At 46.4% G+C, this 25219-nt stretch overlaps 1 protein-coding gene across 3 annotated transcripts in view; it reads right to left on the bottom strand.

Moving 5' to 3' along the window:
- CACNA1I (calcium voltage-gated channel subunit alpha1 I) overlaps positions 1 to 25219 on the bottom strand; it is a 1993092-nt gene that overhangs the window by 35311 nt on the left and 1932562 nt on the right. For all 3 annotated transcript variants that reach the window (XM_069652938.1, XM_069652937.1, XM_069652936.1), the window contains exons 31-34: positions 24723 to 24844; positions 20184 to 20510; positions 15424 to 15570; positions 13862 to 13984 (exon numbers count right to left, since the gene is read on the bottom strand). In XM_069652938.1, the coding sequence (XP_069509039.1) occupies positions 13862 to 13984; positions 15424 to 15570; positions 20184 to 20510; positions 24723 to 24844 (719 nt within the window). The remainder of the gene's footprint in view (positions 1 to 13861; positions 13985 to 15423; positions 15571 to 20183; positions 20511 to 24722; positions 24845 to 25219) is intronic.

Consider the following 25219-nt stretch of genomic DNA (forward strand, 5'->3'; position numbering starts at 1 on the left):
ATTCAAACCAACAGGTGCATTAACATATATATATGAATATTACACGGCCCGCGGTAGCGGGCGTGTAGTTATGGTTAAGTTCCTAAACTCATAGGAAGAGCACTTTATCCACGGCTTATAACTTCGCTCCCCCTGGAGGAATCCTCACCAAACTTTGCAAAAAAAGTAATAGGTCGGCTCTGAATTTTTTTGGCAAGTTGGGGGAGGTTTCATGTGGGGGGGCAAAGTTGTAGGGGGGGGTCCCAAAATGTTATTTTTCTTCCTTAGACTGAATGGGGAAAAACTTTGAGCATGGCTACAGGCCGAACGGCTGGGCAGATTCTCACCAAATCTGCGGCAGGAGCAGGGGCTTTGGCCAGAAAGCATGCTTTTGTGTGTTTGGTGGAAATCCAACCAGTAGTTTTGTTGCAAAGAACTGAAATGTACATCCCAAAAAATTAGTGATATCTGGGTCCGCTGCGATGATCCATTTCCCTGTTCGCTCTGCGGACAGAGTGTAATTGGCTTGCGTTACAGTGTGCTGTCGGGGAGGGAACAGGTGTGGGAGTGAGAAGTGGTTAATGTGACATATGTAGGCGAGTACTGTGTGTGGTGATTGGAGGCAGCTGTCGTAACGGCCCCATAGCTTCTGCCATGACCTGTTTGCGGCAACCTCTTTTCGTGGTGAGTGGTGGCAGGTGAAGTGCAGAAGGGGAGTGATTTGCACATGACATAGGGTGGGTGGGAGCGCGGGTGGCTGTGCGCTGCGGATGGAATGCGGTAGTTGGCGACTTGGTGGCATGCATGGGTGAATGAAGGTGCAGTGGGTCAGCAAAGGATTGGACTATTGGGTGCATGGATGAAGGCCGTAGGCCGTAGGGTGTTGGGCATGCACTCCAGAGCGAGGGGCTGCAATATACCCACCGCAGGAATGCATGTTTAACTCTGCATTCGGTACAGGGTGGTGCTTGTATAGTGTGGTATGTGCTGTTTTTTTTGCAGTAGGGCTAGTGTTGCAACCAGAATATGGGTAGGTTGGCAGTGACACAGTACTTTGTGAATGGAAGTGGGGACGCCCATAGTAAGTGAATGAAAGTGCACAGGAGTGCAGGAGAGAGTGTTTTCTTTGCACATTATGTTCAATGTTGCAATTTGTTGCTGCATAGCCGCATGGCGGTGCACAGGTTGGGTAGGAGTGCAGGTGGCAGTGGTGTGTATGTGGATGGTCGTAGTGGCCGACATGGTGAAATGCATGGTGGCATTACGTTGCTGTCGGTGTGTTCACGGCCTATGCTGTGTGCAGATTTCTTCAAGTAGGCCCAATGTTGTGAAAATGTTGTGGTTAGTGACACAATACTTTGTGAGTGGCTGTGGGTAGCGGTGGCAGAGGCTGTGGTGTGTTTGTGTCGTCTGATAATTGCAACCTGTTTTCATGCATGGGTGGTTTGTTTGTGTTTATTGTTAGCTGCCCACATGGGCGTTATGTTAAGTGGTGCAATTTGGTGTTGCATAGCGCCATGGCGATCTACAGGTTGGGTGGGAGTGCTGTTGGCAGTGGTGTGTATGTGGATTGTCGTACTTGCTGACATGGTGACATGCATGGTGGCATTACATTACTGTGGGTGTGTTCAAGGCCTATACTATTGGGTGCATGGCCGAAGGCCGTAGGCCATACACTCAAGAGCCTAGACCTTGAGGACACCCATGGCAGTAATGCATTTTCGAATGTGCTTCACTTAGAGGGTGGTGACATGTAAGGAATGGTTATGCAGCACATTTCAGCCGTTATAGGCCAGTGTTGCAAACAGATTGTGGGTAGGTTGGAAGTGGCACAACACTTTGTGAATAGAAGTTGGTACACCCATAGTATGTGATTGAAAGTGCACAGGGATGCAGGAGAGATTCTTCTGTTTGTACATTATGGTAACTGTTGCAATTTGTTGCTGCATAGCTCCATGGCGATGTGCTGTGTTTGGAGATGTTGCAGTGAAAGGTCCCGCAGTGTGGGCTCTGGGTGTAGTGTTTGCATACTGTCAGTATGGTAGAGGGTATGGGTGTAGGGCAGCTTATATGTGCTTGGATAGTGTGCTGCGTGCACAATGCCTGCAGTATGGGCAATGTTGTAAACATTTTGTGGTTATTTTGTCAGTGACACAATACCTTCTGAGTAGAATTCGGTAAAACAATACTATGTGAATGAAATGGCGTGGGGTGTCGGAAACAGTGTAATGTTTATACATTATAGTAACTGTTGCATGTAATGCTGTGCATGTCCATTGCAGTGTGGAGGTTGGTAAGGAGTGCTGGTGTCAGTGGTGCGTATGTGCATAGTGGTAGTTGGTGACATGGTGACATGCATGATTGCCTTACGGTGCAGGGAATGTGTGCAAGGAGCACACCCACTGCAGCAATGCAGGTTTGATAGTGCATGAGGCACAGGGTGGTGATCTTTGGAGAATGGGTGTCGAGCACAATATCGACATGCTATAGCACTACACGTGAGTTCCAAAGTGTGAAATGTGCATTCCATGGTTGTGGTGATAGTTGTAACATGCTACAGTATTTGGTACACAGCAAGAGATGGTGCAGTGAGAAGTTGTGCAGTATGGCCACAGGGTGCAGTGTGTATGTAATATGAGTATGGAAGAGGGTATGGTTGAAGTGCAGCTTATATGTGGTTTATACTGTGCTGTGTGCAGAATTATTGAAATAGGCCCAATATTGTGAAGCTGTTGTGCATAGGTTGCCAGTGATACATTATTTTGTGAATGGCAATACGTAGGGGTGATGCAGGCTGTGGTATGTTTGCAGATTTTGCTAAGTGTGACATGTTTTCGTGAATGGGTGTATTATGGTGTGGGGGAGCTGGGTGGAAGTGCTGCTACGTATGTTACATTTGTGCACAATGGTAGGTGCCCACATGGTCGCTTGCTTGGATTTATAGTGTTGTGGTGGGTGTGGAAAGTGCTGCAATGTTATGTGTATGGCCAAAGGTGTGCTGGCTGCGTCTTAGGATCTTTGTGGATGCTGCAATCGTGCATTAATTAGCAGACGTTTCTGGTGGACGCGCTTTGCAATGAAACGGAACATGTACTTAAGAGTGTTCAATAGTAAATAATGGTAAATTTGGAGTGCTGTATAGAAATGAAAGTGTGCAATGCAGAGGTTTTGTATGTAATTGCTGCATGCTTGTTTGAAAATTTGACAGCACCCAATGGGGAGTGCTGCATAAAGTGACTGTGCATAGGGAAGAAGTATTGTCTCAGCTTTACTGGGCCGTGGCCCTCACTGTAGATGGGAAAGCACACATGCACATCCTGTCATTATGGGCAGGATGGAAAAGGAAATGGAATTATGGTAAATAGGCAAGTAGGAGTTTAGGGAGTGGTTCACAGGAAGGGGCAGTACCATTTCCTCCCAATACTGTGTCGCGTGGGTTGTCGAGATGGAGAGACGCACAGTGCTTATTGTCGGTGATACCTTTGTACGCCATCTGCACAGGTGTTGTGTGCAAAGAGGCATTGCTGGTCATTTTGGGTTGGAAGGAGTGGACGCTCTCTGGGCCTGTCAGGGTGACTGCAGTTTTGGCGGGATGGGTCGCCTTTGCAGATATGTGGCATCCGTCACGAACGTTGAATTTGTCATGCTACACTATGGAAGTCTACATTTGGGTTACATGTTGTGTGGACAATTAATCGTCACCTGAAGAGGATGCTGACTGCAGTGATGCATATTTTTCCTACTGCGAAGGTCGTTTACTCATGTATAACACCAAGAGGAGTCTGGGCCCATGACGGTGTAATTTGTCTGCCGCCAGAGGTCGGAAGATGTGCTATAAACAGAATTATGCTTCAGTTTATGTACACTGTTGGCATGTTCTCCACCCACTATGAGATCATGAGGTCGCAAAATATGCAGTGGTTCCGTAGAAATTTCTTTGAGCGCCATTGGGAATGCCATTTTCTTTTATACTGTGCAAGAAGCATTGACCAGAATGTGCTAAAAATGTGATGAGAGGCAAACAGAAACGCATATAAAGAGAAAATTAAAAAGAAGTTGCTGGCACGCATATCACAAAAAAACAAAAAAAAATCCACCCCTTAATACTTCTACGCTGGCAGACTGAATCCCCTACCCATTTTGATATTGTTTACCCCCCCCCACACTATCACGAAAAGGTAGTGCATTACGCTGTACTTTCAGGATTACACGTGCCACATCCAAGGTGGCTATGTGGATGTACACGGATGGAGAAATCGTGCATACTTTCATTGAACTTTGTAGCGGACGTGCTTTGGATTGGCACAGCATTTGTACTGTAAATGTGTAACGGTACATTTAGGGGCTGATTCTATGAATTAGTGTGCCGAAAAACAGGGATTTGTGTGGTATTCTGCTTTCAAATCCGCATTTGTTAAACAGGGATTTTCGGGCAGAATGGCGCACAAATCCCCGTTTTTCAGTGCACAAATTCCATGAATCAGCCCCTTAAAGTGTTGTACAAGAGTGACAGTGTTAGATGATGGCGGCTTTGATGCGACTGGTGGATGCGTGTGTGCCTATTTACTCGTAACCCAATGAAGTAGAGCTGCAGAGAACATATTGCAAAGGGAAGGACTGCTCCAGCTTTACAGGGGTGCGGCCCTTGCGCTACTTAGGAAGGTGCACGTGCCAAAATGTGCCCTTTACACCACCGTGCCCAATTGCCATGGCAGTGTGAGTATTAGCCAAAACATTATATTCTGCGTACTGAGGGTGGCTGACATGGCAAAACACATTGTGTTGACTGTAGGTGATCCCTTTGTCAAAGATCTGCACAACTATGCTCTGCAAAGACACTTTGATGGCAATTTCCCTTTGGACGGAGTCGATGCATCGTGGAACGCTGTGTATGAGTGCAATTTTTCCGATATGCATGCACTTTGTAAAGACCTCGCCACTTTTCCAGTAGTAAATGTCATTGTCATCCATTACGGCGGCATGCATATGGGTTACCTGCCTTGCTTAGATCTGTTCCAGAGACTGAGGAGATTGCTGAATGTCGTGAGGATGCTTTTTCCCACCGCCAAGGTGCTTTTCTCATCCATAATACCACAAAGGGTATGGCCTACTTGCTCATGGTTGTTGTTCTGATCCAGAAGGAGGAAGGTGTCTTATCAACAGAAGCATGTATACTTTTTTGTCCGCTCGTGAAATGTTCTTCAGCAACAATGACCTCATTAGTTGTGAAAATGCAGAGTGTTTCCAAGAAAATTGCATTTTGTTGTCACCCATTGGCAATGCAGTTTTGTTTGCTCATCTACATGCTGCGGTGAGACGTTTACTGTACTAATGTGAGCAGAAGAACTCACAAAAGCTAATGAAAACTAAAAAAAGGGGTTTCCGTAGAAGCATCTAAACAAAAAAAAACAACCGGGTCTTTGAAGAGTCGCCCCTTACCACGAACTACCCCTAACCTGGTAGCAAGTTATTCCCCCACGCCCGCATGCAGCATGAAAGCTACATCCAGGGATTTTGCGAGTGGCGCCAAGAAAATGGAACTGTGGGGATTGTCCAGTCACATGCTTAGGGTACGCGCCAATAGGAAGAGGGACTCCTGCTTCACTCGGGCAAAACCCTTGACGTACTTAGGGACATGCACGTGCCACATGCAGCGCTTCTCACCATGCTGGCCTATGGAAATGGGACTGCAGCGATTGTCCTATCAGGCGGTGCTCAGGGCGTGCATCACCGGAAAGCACACCAATATGAAGAAGGACTCCTCCTGCTGTACTGGGGTGTGTCCCGCGCAGTACTTGGAAAAAGACACGTGCCACATACTGCGCTTCTTAGCATGCTGGCCAATGGAAATGGGACTATGGCCTTTTGCCAATGAGGTGGTCAGGGTGTACGTCCAGGAAAGAGCTCCAATAGGGAATCCTCCTGCCTCACCGGGGCGTGGCCCTCGCGCTCATTGCGGAAAGGCACGTGGCACATTTCGCACTTCTCACCATGGTAGCCAATGGAAATGAGGCTATGGATTTTGGCCAATCGGGTGCTCTGGGTGTGCGTTACAGGAAAGGGCAGCATTCAGTTTCCCCATTACTTTGTGTACTGAGGCTGGCAAAAATGGCAAGATGAACAGTTTTCGTCATGGGTGATGCCTTTGTGGAAGATCTGTGCATGTCTGCCCTCCAAGAAGACTTGTCTGGCTATTTCAGTTTGGAGGGAGTGGACACTTTGTGGTGTAGTGTCGAATCGTGCTGTTTCGGCTGACTTCTAGAATGTCGACGCGTGGCCTCTTTGGCAACTGTAAATGTTGTGATTGTGCACTTTGGAGCCTTCTTTTTGGGTTCATGCCTTGTTTCCGTGTGTTTAGTCAACTAAAGATTATGATGAAAGCAGTGCAGTGCATTTTTCCTACTGCCAAGGTGCTTTTCTCATGTATACGCCCGAGAATAGTGTGGAAGTATTACAATGATTCCTTTCGCCAGCCAGAGGTCGGAAGGGGTCTCATCAACAGAAGCATGTGTGACTTCTTGAGTGCTGCTGGGATGTTCTCTTATCAGAAAGAGACCATTGGTTCGCGATACATACAACTTTTCAAGGCAAATGGCATTTCTTTGTCGCACAGTGGCGATGAAATGTTGTTTCACAATCTCACACTGCAGTGAAGACCCTATTATAAGAATGTGAGCTGACATTGAAAACACACATTTATGTATGAAGACCGCAAAAAAAGTGTTTCCACGGAAGCACCTTTACAAACAAAAAAAACAAAGGTTCTTTTAATAGCCACCACACCTAATGACGTCTGCTCCCATGGTTGAAAGTTATTCCCTCACTCCCACGCGTGCCTAGCAGAAAAGGTCTGCAAATATCGCGATAGTTGCAGGGTGGCAAGTGTTACATAAGCCCCTTCTGCAGATGACAGCCATAGAAATGGGCCTGCAGAGGCTACGGATTGGGCAATAAAGTTTGTGGGTATGGTGTGTACAGACAGACTGTGGTACACGGTGTATTTGTCGACAGAAATGCCAAGGGTGCGGTTATGGCTGTGTGTTTCACGAGGCACAGCATGAGGGTTTTAGGGGATTCCGACATACATTGAGTGAAAGTGAATGGAAACCACTCTGCAGTGGCTAATCATTTTGCAATCTATCATGTGCATGTGTAGTGCTATGGAGTAGCTACAAGGAAGTGCCAGATTTTGGTTTCTCTGTGTGACACTTTGGTGACACGCAATCATGCCAATATTATTGTTGTTCATTGTGCACGGAAAATGGTGCAGCGTGTTACAAAACCTTAAGTGCCGTTTGAGTTGAAGGAGACACTTGTCCAGGTCATGCGTTCTTTTCAGATCTCTTGCACACGTTTTTCTATCGCATTATGCAGCCACCAATGTGGCAGCGTCAATTTCTATTTGGTCCGTAAATGCAGACAGCGCAGTACATTGCAAAGAAGAGTATTTGTGGCTTTGTTCGACATGTGTCAATGGCATCCTTCGCCCCTGGGACTATGACGTTTCACAGCACGAATACATTTCCACAGCTATAATGTTTTTCTTGCCTTGGCAGCAATCCAGATTTGTGCACACCCCATCAAAATTGGCTTGGTGCCCTTCTTGAAAGTAATGACTTTTTTTGTACTTAGTGTTGCACTGTGGCTCTCTTGAAAATGCTCTGGAACCCCTAAAAAACTTCTTTGTACAGTGACCCCCTTTGTAACCGATTGCACTACAGTGTTGACCACACCGCCACGCCTCCCGCCCTGCATGCGTGCATTGGAAATTCTGTTGTAGATTTGTGAAAGGTGCTTTCTTTATTTCCCTTTTTCCCTTTCACAGTTCATTTTCATTTATTATGGTGTTCTCACACATGCCACAGAAGGAACGCCAGGAAAGGTCTGGTACAGAAGGGGCAATACCTGTCTGTATTCTATGGGGGACATGCCAGGAGACAGAATTATTGGGTGGTCCTCACCTACATAGGCGGCAGTCATTGTAATGCTCCCATAAGGACCGTTCCATCGCACTTCCAAGTAACTTCCGTCTGCCCAGTAGTGCATTGCAATATATTCACAATACAATGCCCTTTGCCGGGTAAGGGTCTGTAGCGCAGCATATGGTTTACAAAGGTTGGTTTACAGCTCTGCTGCCCTACAGGAGTGCCCCTCTTGTTGCCCCCGGCAGATGTGCAAAATGCTGTACATGAACGTACCCTACGTAATTGCTGGAAGGGCGGTAGCCTGTCCACTGGTCCCTTGTGCTTTGTTTTCAGTTGTCGTCACATGCAGTAGAAACACTTTATGCTACGCCATTAGTGTTAGGGGTAGCATTCACGGATATACATACAATGTGGAATACAAGAATGTTTACAAGGACGGGAAACACAGCTTCATTACATGCTGCAGGAAGCCATTTATTCTGTGCGACCCATGCAGCTACATCACTTTTTTAACCGGCACTAAGGTTGTTTGCACTCTGCATATTTTGCTGTTTCCTTACTTGCCTTTACATGCACTAGTATGTACGTGAGGAAGGTGGAGCAGCTTCACCATTTTGCAGGCTAAGTACAAACTGTCCCACCGCCAGTTAAATGTTTTCTTCAAATATACGACTGGCAGGTGACCTTTTGATACTTTTTGTCACACCGCTGAGTGCAGATACAATGTATTTGTTTCACGGGTTATGGAAAGGCAAGCAGCAGATAAATGAAAGTAATGCAACATTTGACACGGCCAAGTGACAATGCAGGTTACTGTTCCTTGTTTAACAGTGGCTGTTATACAGTTAGGAGTACTGTAGGCACACATTGGTAGGTTTGCAGAGCCACCCACAAAGTTGGCAGCAGTACTTTAAATGCAGTAGCCTACTGCATGATTCCTTAGGGCTTGTGACAGGGGCGTTGTTACTAGCATAAAGTGGATGTCCTATGCATGGGTCCAGGTGTGGAATGGAAACACGTGGGCTTCCACAACTACATAAAAGTGCTTTCAAAGATGCGGCCATGCAGCCACTAATGGAGTCATACGGATACTTGTAGTGTGATTGCACATACGCTAACCAAGTGCAGTGTCCCTAGGAAGCGTCCATATTGCTCATTTGTACTCATCTCGGCCAGTACTGTGCAGCACAGATTTATCATGCCCTGTTAGCAGAAAAAGAGAGCCTAGTGCCAGCCACACTACACAAACTTTACTATGTACATCTATAATTGGTACGATACGCCAACACTATTCGGAAAAGGGTAGCGCAAATGGATACATACACCAGACCATTTGCCCTTTCCACACATTTATCATGAGGACAGCCAAGGAATAACAACAAACCATTGTTAACGGGACGTTATGGTTATGTTGCCGTACAAAATACCTATCCTCTTTACAGAAAACGCTATGCTAAAGCAACGTTCTGCTTACAGTGTCCTACTAAAAACATATGAAATTCACTAACAAAAACATTGTTAAAGGGACGTTATGGTTAGGTTGCACTAGCAAAAACCTATGAAATGCAATGGAAAAAAGTTGTTACAGGGACGTTATATTTCAGGTAAATCCGAAAACCCCCCAAAATTTGACAGTTATGGTAAGGTAAGCAACCATAACTTGCGCCACCACTGTGCACTGCTAAGACCAACACCCATAACATCAAAGATGACATCACAAATGTCATTGATGACATTACATCTGAAATTATTTTTGATGTAAAGTCCCTGCAAGGGGTTGTGTTTATAATGTTCGTAACATGATGTCAGGGGTAATTGTATAATGTTAAAGAAGTAATAACTAGCTAACAATTGAAGACTTACTACACACTTGTGCTAGTACAAAGTGTACATATGAAGACCCACAATGCATACACATCAGAGGCACATACAGGGAAACTAAAGTAAGGACGAAAGAAACCGCATCATCCGAAAATGTTGATAGCATTAAAGTTTATTTTCATGTATACAAATGAATTGTGTGTTTGAGGCTTGCCTATTGCCCCATGTAGGTGCACCATGAGCTGAGACCAAACCCTAAGGAAAGTACTTTAAGAACATATGAAAAGGTTAACTTCTAGATATACAGCACCTTTTGAATTTTAATATTCTGACTCTCAGTGACCAAAACAACAGGCCTAGATATTTCAGTGACCAAAAATAAGTGGGCCGCATATGTGATGCCATCTAACCTAATTAACACTCACAAATACTAATTCCCCTTATTTAGTTTAGGCTCAGCCGTACCTGTCCCCACAACTTCATTCCTTGGCTACAGTCTCGCCTGCCCTTGATGTTGTCCCTTTAAATGTTATTTTTGCCCCAATCAGCCTGAAGCAATCACACGTTCCCTGAAGATGTAAGGCTTCAAAATTTGATTATTCAGATGTTTGCCGAAACCCCAAAACATCCTGAATCCCTCTTGATGATTTGCTGGATCGCTCAAAGCACAGGTCTCCTGAGCAGAGGTGTTTTGGAAGCCAAGTACCCAGTCCTAGCGTGGGCTGCTCTATCCATGCCACCGGTGAGCAGGGGTGGGCTGGCCTATAAGAAACTCTGGAGATTTCCTGGTAGGCCTCTGCACCCTGGGCTTCTTTTCTGTAGTATTTTCAAATTGTCCCATAGGAAAAGGGTTGGGCTTGCTGAAAATGTGTAATATGGGGCCATTGGGCTTTGAATGAAAGTGTTCACCGTACGGGTGTATATGAACACTTTCATTTAAACCAAAGCGAGCAGCTTAAACGTTGCTGCAATGTTGAAGCTTCTCACTTTGGTGTATAGGAACGTGTTCATCTGTGTTCTCTGCAGCATTTTCGTAAAATAACAAATGTGTCGTTATTTTACAAAAATGCTGCTGAGATTGGATTGTGCCCGTAACACCTTAAAACAGGCGCAATCCTCACAGATCACTGTCATGCTCTACGAAGACGCTCAGGGGCACTTGAGAATAGCAGTGGAGCCTGGGCGTCCTCTTTTGGCGCAGTGAATCGTGCTGTTTAGCACCTTCACTGCGCCAAGATGAGAATATGGGCCTCAGAAGTGATGGGTGCACCTGCTATTCTGTTCACAGTGCCGTGCTCAGGGGTTCCGTTCCATGCCGCCAATCGGACGCATGGCCTGGGCTGCGCATGTCACAGCTTGTTAGCGCTGATTCGGGCCAGGGTGTTTTCATTTCTTGGTTTACTTCATTGCAGTATTAAAAATAAAATACTTACTCCAGAATAAAGAGTGCAGAACGTATTGACATCATTCCTCACATTTTTAGACCTTTCTTCTGCTTTCAACTATTTATCAAAAAACAACCGAAAATCCTATTTTTGCCACTTCATCACTGCAAGGACCCGAGAAAATGACTAAGGTGAAGCAACTAAGACTATCTTCTTTCTCCAAGCTTTGGCCATCTGCCCGCCTCAGCCATCCAGCAGCTCCCAAATCCACCAGCCCTCTGAACAGGCTAGTGCTGCGCCTCCCACTCAGTCCTACTAACTTTCCGCCAGAGCGCCAAGAGACCATGCAGCAGTGTGCGGTATAAGAACCTTTAACATAACATAACATAACAAAACACATGATTCTATAGAAGAAACCAATTGTATTGTACTGCAGCACAGCTTGTAGAGTGCTCTATCTTGGCGCTATTAGCAAATCGAGGGGCATGCAGTCTTGGAAAGAGCAATTCATACAGAGCTTCAGAGCTTTCCTAAACTCCAGGTGGTCATCAATTTTTCGAATGAATTCTTATAATATGAGTACATTTCAGGAATTCTACCATGCTCAATGCTGCAGGACTGGTCACCAGATTCATGTTAATAGATCACATTAAATTCCGACATTGCACAGCTCCATCCATGCTCATGAACCGCCTCATGGCTGCCATCCAATTCACTGCTTTGAGGCCCCTCAATGTGGCCACTGCTGCATCTACATTACGGGTCCTTGGACTCCTGAAAGCTATCAATAGGGCTCCAAATGGCCACAATCGAGTATCTCCTCGAGCCACTTGTGTTGGCCATGCTATTCATGCTCATCAACTGCTGAAAAGTGACTTTGCACTGCACTTTGCACGGTTCCATGAATCAGGGTTTGTGTCGGCAGTGCCAAGTCACTTTTCAGCAGTGCAAATTCACTTTGAACCGGGCAAATATTCCATGAATCGGGCCCTTAAAGTTCAGGTCCACATTGTTTCACTCGAGCAATTACACTCAATGCACTTCCTGGATGAAAAGGGGGACAATGGACGTAACACAGGGACACATGCATTTAACTTTGCCAGGGACATCAGGTGTGAGAGAGGGGACTGTGCAGGTTACAAAGGGACGGGGGAATCTGTCTATTGACTGGCATTACAAAGGACATCAGTTGTGAGAGTGGGGGCTGTGCAGGTTACAAAGGGACGGGGGTAGCCGTCTATTGACTGGCATTACCAGGGACATCAGGTGTGAGAGTGGGGGCTGTGCAGGTTACAAAAGGGGCGGGGGCATCCGTCTATTGACTGGCATTACCAGGGACATCAGGTGTGAGAGTGGGGGCTGTGCAGGTTACAAAGGGACGGGGGCATCCGTCTATTGACTGGCATTACCAGGGACATCAGGTGTGAGAGTGGGGGCTGTGCAGGTTACAAAGGGACGGGGGCATCCGTCTATTGACTGGCATTACCAGGGACATCAGGTGTGAGAGTGGGGGCTGTGCAGGTTACAAAGGGACGGGGGCATCCGTCTATTGACTGGCATTACCAGGGACATCAGGTGTGAGAGTGGGGGCTGTGCAGGTTACAAAGGGACGGGGGCATCCGTCTATTGACTGGCATTACCAGGGACATCAGGTGTGAGAGTGGGGGCTGTGCAGGTTACAAAGGGACGGGGGCATCCGTCTATTGACTGGCATTACCAGGGACATCAGGTGTGAGAGTGGGGGCTGTGCAGGTTACAAAGGGACGGGGGCATCCGTCTATTGACTGGCATTACCAGGGACATCAGGTGTGAGAGTGGGGGCTGTGCAGGTTACAAAGGGACGGGGGCATCCGTCTATTGACTGGCATTACCAGGGACATCAGGTGTGAGAGTGGGGGCTGTGCAGGTTACAAAGGGACGGGGGCATCCGTCTATTGACTGGCATTACCAGGGACATCAGGTGTGAGAGTGGGGGCTGTGCAGGTTACAAAGGGACGGGGGCATCCGTCTATTGACTGGCATTACCAGGGACATCAGGTGTGAGAGTGGGGGCTGTGCAGGTTACGAAGGGACGGGGGCATCCGTCTATTGACTGGCATTACCAGGGACATCAGGTGTGAGAGTGGGGGCTGTGCAGGTTACGAAGGGACGGGGGCATCCGTCTATTGACTGGCATTACCAGGGACATCAGGTGTGAGAGTGGGGGCTGTGCAGGTTACAAAGGGACGGGGGTAGCCGTCTATTGACTGGCATTACCAGGGACATCAGGTGTGAGAGTGGGGGCTGTGCAGGTTACGAAGGGACGGGGGCATCCGTCTATTGACTGGCATTACCAGGGACATCAGGTGTGAGAGTGGGGGCTGTGCAGGTTACAAAGGGACGGGGGTAGCCGTCTATTGACTGGCATTACCAGGGACATCAGGTGTGAGAGTGGGGGCTGTGCAGGTTACGAAGGGACGGGGGCATCCGTCTATTGACTGGCATTACCAGGGACATCAGGTGTGAGAGTGGGGGCTGTGCAGGTTACAAAGGGACGGGGGTAGCCGTCTATTGACTGGCATTACCAGGGACATCAGGTGTGAGAGTGGGGGCTGTGCAGGTTACAAAGGGACGGGGGTAGCCGTCTATTGACTGGCATTACCAGGGACATCAGGTTTAAGCGACAGGAATGTCCGTGAGGAAGTCTTTGTAATTGGTGCATGTCTTTTTGGGGAAGTTTCAGAAATATTACGCGACAGAAAGAAACTGTACCTTGCTGCCATCTTTGTTGTTTATCTGACCAAGACTGTGGTCATCGAGGCTTAGGTCATCAGTCAGCGCTGAAGAAGACTTGTCCGAGGTTAAGGAGAAGGCCTCCACTTCTGCCAGCTGCACCTTCAGGAGGGGAGAAGAAGAACCTCATTGAGTACGAAAGGCCCCCCACACCAGATATGACAGGGCCCATGAGAGGCTCCTCCCACCTAAGGCTCCTGGGTCCCTTGAGAGGGTTTGGGGGCTTCCTTCCTCTGTGTCATCTTCTCAGCACATGGCTGCAGAGGCCTGTGGTAAGGTGAGGTGGCGATGAGGAGGATGCATGGGGTTGCACTGTGGCCGTCGACGGTCGGAGTCAAGAGAGCTGGTCCCTCACAGACCACTTCATGAAACACGTTTATTAGCATCCTGACGGTGGCCTGGAGTGCATGCTTGAGAAGATGTGAGTGTCGTCATAACAACCTCGATAACACACACTCATGAAACCATTTCAAATCAGGGAGGCTAGCCGGTCATCCTGTGATGGGTGACCCTCAAAGAAGGTGTAGGAGACCAACAATGAGGGCAATGAGTGAGACTCTGTTGAAGTGTAGGTGGCCAGTAATAGGATCAATATATGACGTGACACTGTTGTGTATGAGGTCAATAATGACAAAGAAGCTGAGTCTCTACTGACGTTTATGAGTACACATGCTCAAGCTCTAGTGATGGGCTGGCTGATAGTCTGACAATAAAGCTACTTTTTGAGACTTTGTTAAAATGTATGAGGGATGTGATGTTGGGTGAAATGTACAAGGTCCAAACTGCAAGAAAGGAATGGGCAATGGTGTAACGACGAGTGGGTCTATTGAAGTGCGGAAGGCCTGTTATGTTGCAATGAGTGAGGGACTATTGAAGTGCAGTAGGCCAGTGATGTCAGAAGGAGTGTGGGTCCATTGAGGTGCAGAAGGAGAGTGATGTCAGAAGGAGTGTGGGTCTATTGAAGTGCAAAAGGCCGGTAATGTCAGAAGGAGTGTGGGTCTATTGAAGTGCAAAAGGCCGGTAATGTCAGAAGGAGTGTGGGTCCATTGAGGTGCAGAAGGAGAGTGATGTCAGAAGGAGTGTGGGTCTATTGAAGTGCAAAAGGCCGGTAATGTCAGAAGGAGTGTGGGTCTATTGAAGTGCAGAAGGCCAGTGACGTCAGAAGGAGTGTGGGCCTAAGGAAGGACAGATGCTCGGTGATGTCAGAAAGAGTGTGGGTCTATTGAAGTGCAGAAGGCCAGTGACGTCAGAAGGAGTGTGGGCCTAAGGAAGGACAGATGCTCAGTGATGTCAGAAAGAGTGTGGGTCTATTGAAGTGAAGAAGGGCAGTGATGTCAGAAGGAGTGAAGCCCAGTGGAAGTTTATGAGTACGCTCATATCTACTGCCCATCACCCTCACGATCTCGAACCTTCTCGTCGAAGTAAACGTGTTCACGATCGATGACCCCCCTCAATCTCCCTCAACACTGCTCCTCATTGGCTTTCCTACCGCATAACCCAATAACTCACACGCCATGACCTGCTCATGCAACAGCGGTTACCTCCTGCTTCTCGTGGCTGCACTTCTCGCAGGCAGCGGGAGAGGAGTAGTGATGGAAGACGGAGCCCGATAAGTTATCAATGATCATCAATTCCCCTTCAAAGGAATCCTTGATGATGAGCGAGACGCTGTCCAGCCAGAGGTTCTCCTAGAAGAAAAGATGGTGATGGCAACACATTAGAGCAACACAGCACTCCAGCAAAGGACACAGGCAGTGATATCCCTGTTCATAAAGTGCTTCATGTAGAGTTCTACCCGCTTCTAAGGTATTATTATTAACCAATTTAATGGTTCTCAATTGATCGACCTCCATCCTCCCAGTGACAGCAGATTGCACACAGATGTCTGAAGCAAGCTCTTAACCTGCTGAGTTATCTTGCTACTAGAATGACCAGGGCATGTCATCCCAAATGGGCCCCCGTGCTTGCCAACACATTTTGGGTAAACATGGTATATACATTACAAGTCATTATTGTAATTAAAGGTGCACATTTTGAAGCATTAATAAATGCCTTCATCTTGGCAAGTCATGTGTAACTGAAGACAAAATCTAAAAAAAACATCTCTGTCACCCAGCCTAGTAGTGTTATTTACTCCCTGATGACTGCAGAATGCAGAAGAGGAGTGAAAAGAGTTGCACCTCTTCAAGGTGTTAATTCAGCAATCAAACTGTACTGGCACACATATATCTGCTTAGCAAATATTATCATTTAACATCTGTGATTAAACAATGTGTTAGAACGTCAGCATGTGCCACGTTATAATTCAGAGAATTGAACACGTAAATTGCATGGAGGGGGCCACGTACATTTACACTTTTCCTTAAAAGGTCCCCCTGTGCGATTTTAATCATTTCCAGCACTTAGTGGAATAGAAAAGTGTAAAAAAGAGGCAAAATTCCCTTTACACCTTTGCTTTCATGGACGTGTTGGAAAAAATGGTAAATGGCTGCCACAAGTAACGGGTGCAGGAGGCATTTAGACTGGATTTCTATGGAATCCGCCAGATTTTACGATCTGTAAATAGCATGCGCTCGCCACAAGCAGACATTGATTTAACAAAAGCAGGAAAATGTACACTGTGCTGCTGTTGAACCACCTGGTGTTTTAGAGCGCAGAAAGATGCATGATGGGCGCGGTCTGTCCAGTGGCCGCACTCCATTTCAAAACAAAAATAAAAAAATCCACTTCATCACGCAAAAAGGCGTTGCTGTGTAACGTCTCTCCATACCCTTTTTTCAGGTCCCGTGTATTTGGAAAATGACTCCACTGTGTGTTGGTCTTCAGTGTATGAAAGAAAAGCCACGCAATCGGATTTCACTTGGGGGAAGTGGTCAAGGGTCTGCAACCTGTGACTTTCCAGGTGTGTGGGACTGCGACTGTCATTATCCCACATCATAGACTAGGCTGGCTTGGACTGATGGGAGTTGTAGTCCAAATCAGCTGGAGAGCCAAACGTTGCAGACTATTACTTACTATTTGGGCATCATGAGGAGAGGGGGAGCAGGAGGGCCTCGTGAGCAGTGTGTAGTGAGCATTTATTTATTTTTTAAATTTGGGGGCTAAGCGCCAGGCCTGAATGGGCACCTGGAGTTGTTCCCATTTTCTCCTCAATGTCTTGCATTTATTTTTTGTCAGTGCCTGCTGCCTGTGTGCCATGCACTTCAGCAGGGCCATTACAACCTTGTAAACATCAGACACAGTTCAATGGAGTGAAGCTGCCAGCGTCAACAGGTGTCTGCAGCCACGAGTGCTCTCCTTTTCTTTTAAAAATGAGCGGTGCATCATCTCTATTGGAATCTAGAAGTATATATTGTTTATTACGTTTGTAAACTTCTCAAATCTTTATTCAAAGCATGCCTCTTTTCTCATGTTTTAATTAACCTATTTTACTGCATTGACCTCTGAAGAGATGCATTCCCTGTTGTGTTATTTCTCCTCTAAATGGGGCAGGGGCCTGGAAGGGCATGTTCGGGTTGAGGTGAGGGGTAGGGGAGACCAAGTGCAGTCGTAGACTGGAATAGGGGGGCCTGTTGCTCTGTAAGACTCTGAAGGAAGCAGGCAGGAAGTCAAGAGGCATGTAGGGACATTAGTAGGGGAGGGGAGAGGGAAGGAAGGAAGAAGAAAAAAGGAAGGTCTTGAGAAGCTTCCGGAACTTAAAGAGATCCAGCTCAAGTCTGAGAGGGGCAGGGAGCCATTCCATAGGGAGGCACCAGCAGAGGAGAGAGATCTACCCCCCACTTTCTGCTTGGAAAATCATCTGATCTGTTCAAATCTGTAAGTGTGCTTCGACAATATGGAGCCTTGCTGTTCCTATACTTCAAATAAATACATACTCTTTCAATTTCCACGCATCATTTTGTGGAAGGCATACTATTTTACCTACGTGCACTTTATGGACATGGTTGCTGTTTTATTCCTGCTTTAATACATATGTCGTGCTTGCTAAGTTAATTACGTTGAGTCTTGCAGGTATTTTGTATAAAATGAAGCATAGGCAGGCAAAGACATACAAACTATGGTTTGTCATGTTGCTATAAAGCGTTGCATATAGATGCAAATTACTGGCGTGGGACAGTTTTTTTTGGTTAAAGTGGGCCACTTGTTTGGCCAATGTGGGCCAGTTTGAGTTACTTATCTAGGCGGCTAGTATTTTGACCTGTGTTGATGAATAAATATTCTTTAAAATTCACAATTTGCATCATATTTAATCAAAAAAACTCCCCCTTGGGTACTATTCAAACAATGTCACAAAAGGAATGAATACGCATTTGCAACCGTGGGCCACTTTATCATTGGTGCCCTGAGACAATTTTATGGCCCAATCCGATCATGGTCCGGAATTCCATTTGTTTTTTTGTCTAGGTCCAATGCCAAAGCTAGATATGCTTCTATCGGATCCAGTCGAAATCATTTGCACCTGCCCAACTGAAACACACTAAGGTTGTTTCAAATTCCGGGAGATATGTTTATGGAGCAGGTGGAGAGTGATTGGGGTCAATTGACTGCATTTCAGGGAGGCCTGGCTACAACCAAAGAATCAGGGTGTTTGAAAGACAATCACAGAGACTCCCTTGACTCATAATACGCTCTGTACATTTCAAGGTTGCCATTTTATGTTAAAAATGGGTTTTCTGGACATAAACAGAATCTCTGCGTCCATTTGAATCTGTTCTTCACACTAGTACAATTGTCCTTGTCCCGCCTGGTGTTGTTTCTCAGGCTTCGCCATAAAACGCTGCGTAGAGGGCACCCCGAGGCGATTCATTTCCACGGACAAGTAGCTGTTATCTCTGAGTGGCACGCGCACGCAGTGATGACGAACGTGCACGCAGGCAAGCACGCGCGCACATACACACACTGCGTAAAATGATGTTTGTTTCGTATGAAATACGTTCCTTTAGAAAAGCGACCCTGTAGGCTACATTCGAGCCACGCCAGTGAGCAACTACAGCAGGAATAAGGCTGCCACCAACAGGAATCCGCCAATAACCGTGGGCACCCAATCCTCACAGGTGAAGAAGTTTACTATCCATGTTAGTGTCTTTTAATCATATCACAGTTTAATATAGCACCAAAACAGTTTGTCAAAAGACAGCGGCTTCTTGGCACTTAGCAGTCCAAAATGGGGATTTGTTTGAGTTAGTATTTGGGATATTTGGGACTAGATGATATATCATTCTAATCTGAGGCTCAGAAGGGTTGGGGGTACAGAAGATAAATGGGATGCACAATGTAAAGGAGGATGCTTGGGAAATGGACACTTCTGTGCCAAAGGAGTGTCTGTCCATTCTGAAGAGGTCTGCTTTCAAAGGCGACTAATGCTGCTCAGCAAGATGGTGGCTGTGGTATGCTTGGCACCCGATAGTGACATACTGATGGCTCCCAGTGAACCACTTTTGAAAAGACTGGTCATCATTTTAGCCCTGTGAAAATTCCAGTCAATCCGTTTCAAAATGGTTTTTACTGGCGCCATGTGTTTGGCATGTTGATATTTGGCATCGTCTAGGCTACCAGCGAGACACAGTACATTTCAGTCCCACATGGGAACAGCCCGTAGAATGTCCCTTGTTGGCTTGGACGCAGTTTTCTTTTCTTTTCTTTGCAGTCATAACAGCAAACCAAATAAGGTCATCTCCACCATAAAACTCAAAGCAGAGTTCTGGCATCTGCTGCGGGGCAGCACGCAGGGTAAGCAAGGTGGTGCCAGGCCACTGCTTGGCCAGGGAAAATATGATAAGGGGGCTCACCAGATTTTTTTGCCCCAGGCCTCATCAATTGCCGTGACAGTCCTGTGTGGAGAAGAGACACAGCATTTCCACTGAGGCATTGTAAAGCAGCTGCCTATGGACAATTGGATTACTCTTGCCCTGAGGTTTGCCAGAGAGATAGTCAATTTGTGAAAGGGGGGGTCCTAAGTGAGGGCTTTTCACTTACTGGTGACATATCACCCTGTCTTTTTAAATCAGTTTCTCTACCATCGCTAGGCCCTAGAGAAATGTGTTACCACCAGCCTACGGCCCTAGCCTTACTGCCTTGATGTATTTCTCATGCATTCCAGGTGTGGGAGATTTAGACATGATTCTAGCACTGCTAGGAAGTGGTGCTGTAGCTGCTGGAATAAAGTTACCTGTAGCTATTTATCCTGTGTGAGAATATCCTGATGACCACCCTCCCCCCAATAATTTGATCCTGCAGGCGTCAACACAAAACAATTTGGTAGGTCCAAATCTACATGGTAAATGATTGACTGCACGCTTACCTGGGCAGGCGAGTAGCGCTTGAGGCTGCGGTGGCCCTCAGTGGCTGGCTTGCTGCAACGACTTCCTGTGTCTCCGCCAGAGCCAGGCGAGCCACTTCCCTGAGAGCAGAAACCATGGGCCATCTCCAGCTCGATCTCAGCGTCCAGCTCTGCATCCTCCTGGGCCTCTTTGTTGCTGTCATCTAGGTGCTTCATCAGCACCGCCACCACCACGTTGATGAGCACAAACTGAGCGGTGAGGACGAAGCTGACGAAGTAGAGGGGTGAGATGAATTGCAGGTTGCTCAGACAGCTGCGGTCATCACCAGTGCAGTCGCGTAGGGTGTCCTAATAAGGAAAGAAAGTCTGAATTTGCTGAGCCCAATATCATCACATGCTGCAGAGGGTGGCTGATGGCTTTTAGATTTAATGCATGCACCTTGAACTTTTATGAGCTCTCTCTAGCACAGGGGCTTACGACCATTAGCTCTCCAGATGTTCTGGACTACAAATCCCATCAGCACTGGCCAGAATAGTCAATGGGGAGGAGTCATGCAAATTGTAGTCTAAAATATCTGAAGAGCCAGACGTTGCAGATCTCTGCGCTAATAGAAGGAATTGAATATCAGTGAAGACGAGTAGACCACCCCCCCCCTGTGCTGATGGACAGGAGAACAGTTCAAGCAGGGCAAATGCACCGCCCTCCTGTCTAACATTGTAAAACTCAGTTAGAAGCAGTATCCACTGAGGCAGCCATATGGGAATGGATGCCACATAGGTTAGAGATGTCGAGAATAGGTGAACGAAGATATATGGAAAATATTACATTGCACAAATCCATTTAGGAAAACATGAACATAAAAGAAATGCATACATCATGTACAACATGAATAACATAGAATATTGCTCTTTGGCATAAGAAATACTACAGCATCTTTCCCAAAATGGATGCTATAGCATGTATTACAAATGAATACAGGCCTTAAGCCTCGTGAACATTCCAGTTGCTGAAAACACAGACATTTAGGGCTGTTTGGAGCTCAGACAAACAGCAACCCAAGTCAAGGTTATTGAGAAAAGGGGGAGCCTGGACAAAAGCCAGGTGCAGTGATTTAGCAGTTGAACAATATAATAATGTATTGGTGCCATGGTAGAAAGGGGGTTTAAGACTAAAGGTTGGCATAAAATAAGGAATAGATAAAAGATAGAGAGACCCAATGAGAATGCAATAGCACATTTCATGTCCTTAGCAGAGAGTGCTGACCCTGCGTCATTTCAAAACTGCTTTTTTCCAGTTTTTAAAATTGCCAAAAATGCCCGGTGATTCATTAAATTTGGAAAACAAGAAGTCATGCTATTTAGCACGATGTGAGGCAATTGCAAAAAGAAATCAGGAAGCATTTATGTCCAATGAAAACAGGCCATGCACTTTGCTTATAGACATATGGCCTATTATATTGTAAGGTTCAGTTTAGAACAGAACTGATGCCTTTCTTGCTATAAAGGTATACTGGAAATAGAAAGACTTTGAGACCTTTTGTGGTCAGCTGTGTTATGGTTGATTAAATAAACGCTGCTGGCGGAGCTGTGGGGAAGATATATAATGCCTCTCTTGTTTGCACAGTGCATGTTTCTATATAAGGATGGCTGGCTGCATGGGGTGTGTCTGAGGAATGACCCCCACAATACATATGGCGCCCAACCGCAAGGCCTTGAACCCACAATCCTCTGATGTACTGCACTGGGAAGGGCATGAAGATTGTACAGAGCTGGTGGAAAGGCAACAGAAGGCGTGCAGGCTGGCCCCATTTATCAAGGCAGTCACTTGGTGATGTATACTCTCCCTGTCCTGGCCATGCAGTTTGCTTATAGACATCTGGCCTATTATACTGTAAGGTTCCTTTTTCTTTTTAAAACCTTTCTTTATTGATAAATAAATATAATAGTATACATCTGTACGTTGATTTCATTTCACCAGTTTATGCACAACATCCCTGCAACACTGACAGGGTAAGGCAGCACGAGCAGCAGTTCTGTACAGGATTTTGTAGAGATCAAACAAACAAGAAGTATAGATTCAGAATCAATCAGATGATTATCCAATTATTTCGTTTCGGAGTCATGACCATACAGTGACTGTAATACATGCAGAGAGGGGGCTAATTATCAACCTGCTTGCCGTTCAACGGTTGCAGGGGGGACCATCATTCCTCCTGATTGGAGGCCCACGTAACAGCGCGCAACCACTGCTCACCACGTGGTCTACAGGTCGTAGACTGAGTAGTAATATACAATGAACATCAAGCAGTATACAGAGACTGGCGAGTTTATGATAGCACCTACGGGGGAGTGTAAGTTTGTGGAACACGCACGTCATAGGGTCAGGGACAATAACACAGTCAAATATCCTAGACATAGGGCCTCATTCCGAGATTGGAGGTAGTCATGGCGCTATTTGCGCCATGAATGCCTCCAATAACGGGTCCGGCACCGGTATGGTTCAATGGGGACTTACCAGTGTAGTCCGACCTTTGTGGGACCGGTAAGTCCCCATTGAAAAAGCCATTCCCCATTCCCATTTGAGCCCCTATAGGGCTCAATGGGAAGGTGGAAGGCGCTAATATTATTATTAGCTCTGAAGTCCCTTAACGGGCCCCGTCCATAATGCATTGTCAGACCAGGCGTTAAAGGAGGGACCCGCTAAGGGAACTCGTAGTAGGGCAGTAAGGGATTACCGGCACCGGTCTCCTTACCGGTGCCCGGTATCCCTTACCGCCCTACTCGTAATGAGGCCCATAGTGTTGTAAACACCCAATCCTATATAATTTGAGAACAGAACTGTTCTTGCTATAAAGGTATGCTGGAAATAGACCTTGGGACTTTCTTTGGTAAGCTGTGTTATGGTTGATTAAATAAAGACTCCCAATGAAGCCGTGGGGAAGATTTTTTGCACAGTGCTGGCTTCTATCCAAGAATGTCTGGCTGCATGGGGGTATGCCTGAGGAATGTCCCTCCCCAATACATGGGGATGTGCAATGCTTCCTGCAGTGGCTGATCCAACAAGCTCTATTTGTCAAAATCTGATACTAGTATATGAGCAACTTCTTTCTGAAATATTACATAAATGTGTGAGGAGCTGCCACTTGTTGGTCTTTGAAATCAGTGTCAGATGTTCTCCCTCTAGTACCTGAAATATAATAGCATTTTTATTTATTCATGTAATGCCCAAACCTGAAGGTATCACAGCGTTTGTACAGTGGCAGTGAACAATAGGTACAACATTGATGTTAATCATATTTGTTGAATAGCCAGGTTTTCGGAAGTCTTTTGAAGGTTGTGTACGATCGTTCATTTCTGATATTGGGGGTAGAGAGTTCCAAAGAGAGGGGGCTGTGACACGGAAGCTTGCACCTCCGGCTCTGTTTCTTTTGTATTGCGGAGTGAGCAAAGTCAATCTGGCGGGTGATCGTAGTGACTGCACATGATGATTCTGGGCAATACTGTTGTTTAGACAGAGGGGGCCTCATTTTAGACACAACAGTGCGCAATGGTCAAAGTTGTAAAGTCAATGCAGGCTTTGATGGGTAGCCAGTGAACCTCTCGCCAGGTTGCTGAGATGCGGCCTGAGCGATGATGGCCCAATGTCGTGCACAGGGCTTTATTTTGAAGCAGTTGGAGCTTGGCAAGGTTTGTTGAAGAAGTACCCCCGAGGAGAATTATGTGACGATTTTGTTGTGTAAAAGAAATATGATATGCGTGTGTGAATAGCACCCTCTAATAGCGGAGCATTTTCAATGTGTGTTGAGCGCCACATAGAGGCTATAGCATTATAGCAATGTATGACGTGCCCCCTCTAGTGGCTGGAATAGGACATCAGTGTGTGATGAGCTCACTCTTTTTGGCTGCAAGAGATTATTAGTGTGTGCTATAGTTAGAGCCACTCTCTATATGCCAACAATGCAGATTTCTTATGCGCACAGACCTTCACAATTGCCTGCAGATCTTGCAAATCACTTGCAGATTTCGAAGTGTTTGGCCAATTCCATCAGATTTCCCCTTTGTCCCCATGGAATTTCCACCTCCGCAGAAACACGAATGAGATGTCCCATCAGTCACTCAAGAAGGATATCAGTTTGGTACAAGCATCCTCTAAAAGCTGAATGGTACTGGTTTGTGATGAGCAGCTTTTAGAGGTATTAGCCATGCTATGACTCGGGTAAAGGATCTCTAGTGGAATATTATTTGTGTGTGGTGTGCTCCCCCTTGTGTTTGGAATATGATAGTGTTGTGTGATAAGCTCCCCCTAGTGTCTGCAAAAGGATGTGTGGATGAGCAAAGGAACACAGTGTATGGTGAACGCCCTTTAGTGGCAGTAAAAAAGACATGTGTGTATAACGCACACTTTCAAGTGGCTCGACTGGGCTGAGATTGTTTGAGGATCTCAGACTAATGGCTAGACTGGGAGGCTAGGATATCCGTCTCTGCCGAGCCTTCCCTAGTAGATCGATTACCATATACGTTTACCACTTTTGCTACCAAACACAGAATTATCGATGTTACCTTCATGATTCCATTCCAATTGTCTCCAGTGGAAACCTGGAAGAGTGTTAGGAAGGCCATCCCAAAGTTCTCGAAGGTGGCGTGGCGGCTCATGCCCTCACACGGGTTGTCATCGTTGCACACTGTGGAAAGCAAGAACAAATCTATAAGCACCGAAAGCCGAGAGACACCCTCTTGTTTGAGGACCTCCTTCAATATACGACTGAGCAGTCCAGCACTCAAATAAGGAATGCCACCCTTCTTTTATCACGCCCCTACAGAAAACATGCCCAAGATGAGACAACCCCTTACCCCAGTCACTCTCCATTACACCAGGGTCGCACTACACAAATATTTCACAACTTCTGTGAAACATAACTTTCCGTATGACTTTGTGAATCTGCCCTCACCTCGCCCACGGGCTGCAAGTCAGGTAGCATGGCAAGGTGTTGAAGCATCTGAGAACAGTACTGAATGCTCCCTCTACCACCAGTGCACACACCTGCTCCCTTCACTGG

The sequence above is a fragment of the Ambystoma mexicanum genome, chromosome 3q (genome assembly GCF_040938575.1).
Source record: "Ambystoma mexicanum isolate Mex_15411 chromosome 3q, UKY_AmexF1_1, whole genome shotgun sequence".
Lineage (NCBI taxonomy): Eukaryota > Metazoa > Chordata > Amphibia > Caudata > Ambystomatidae > Ambystoma > Ambystoma mexicanum.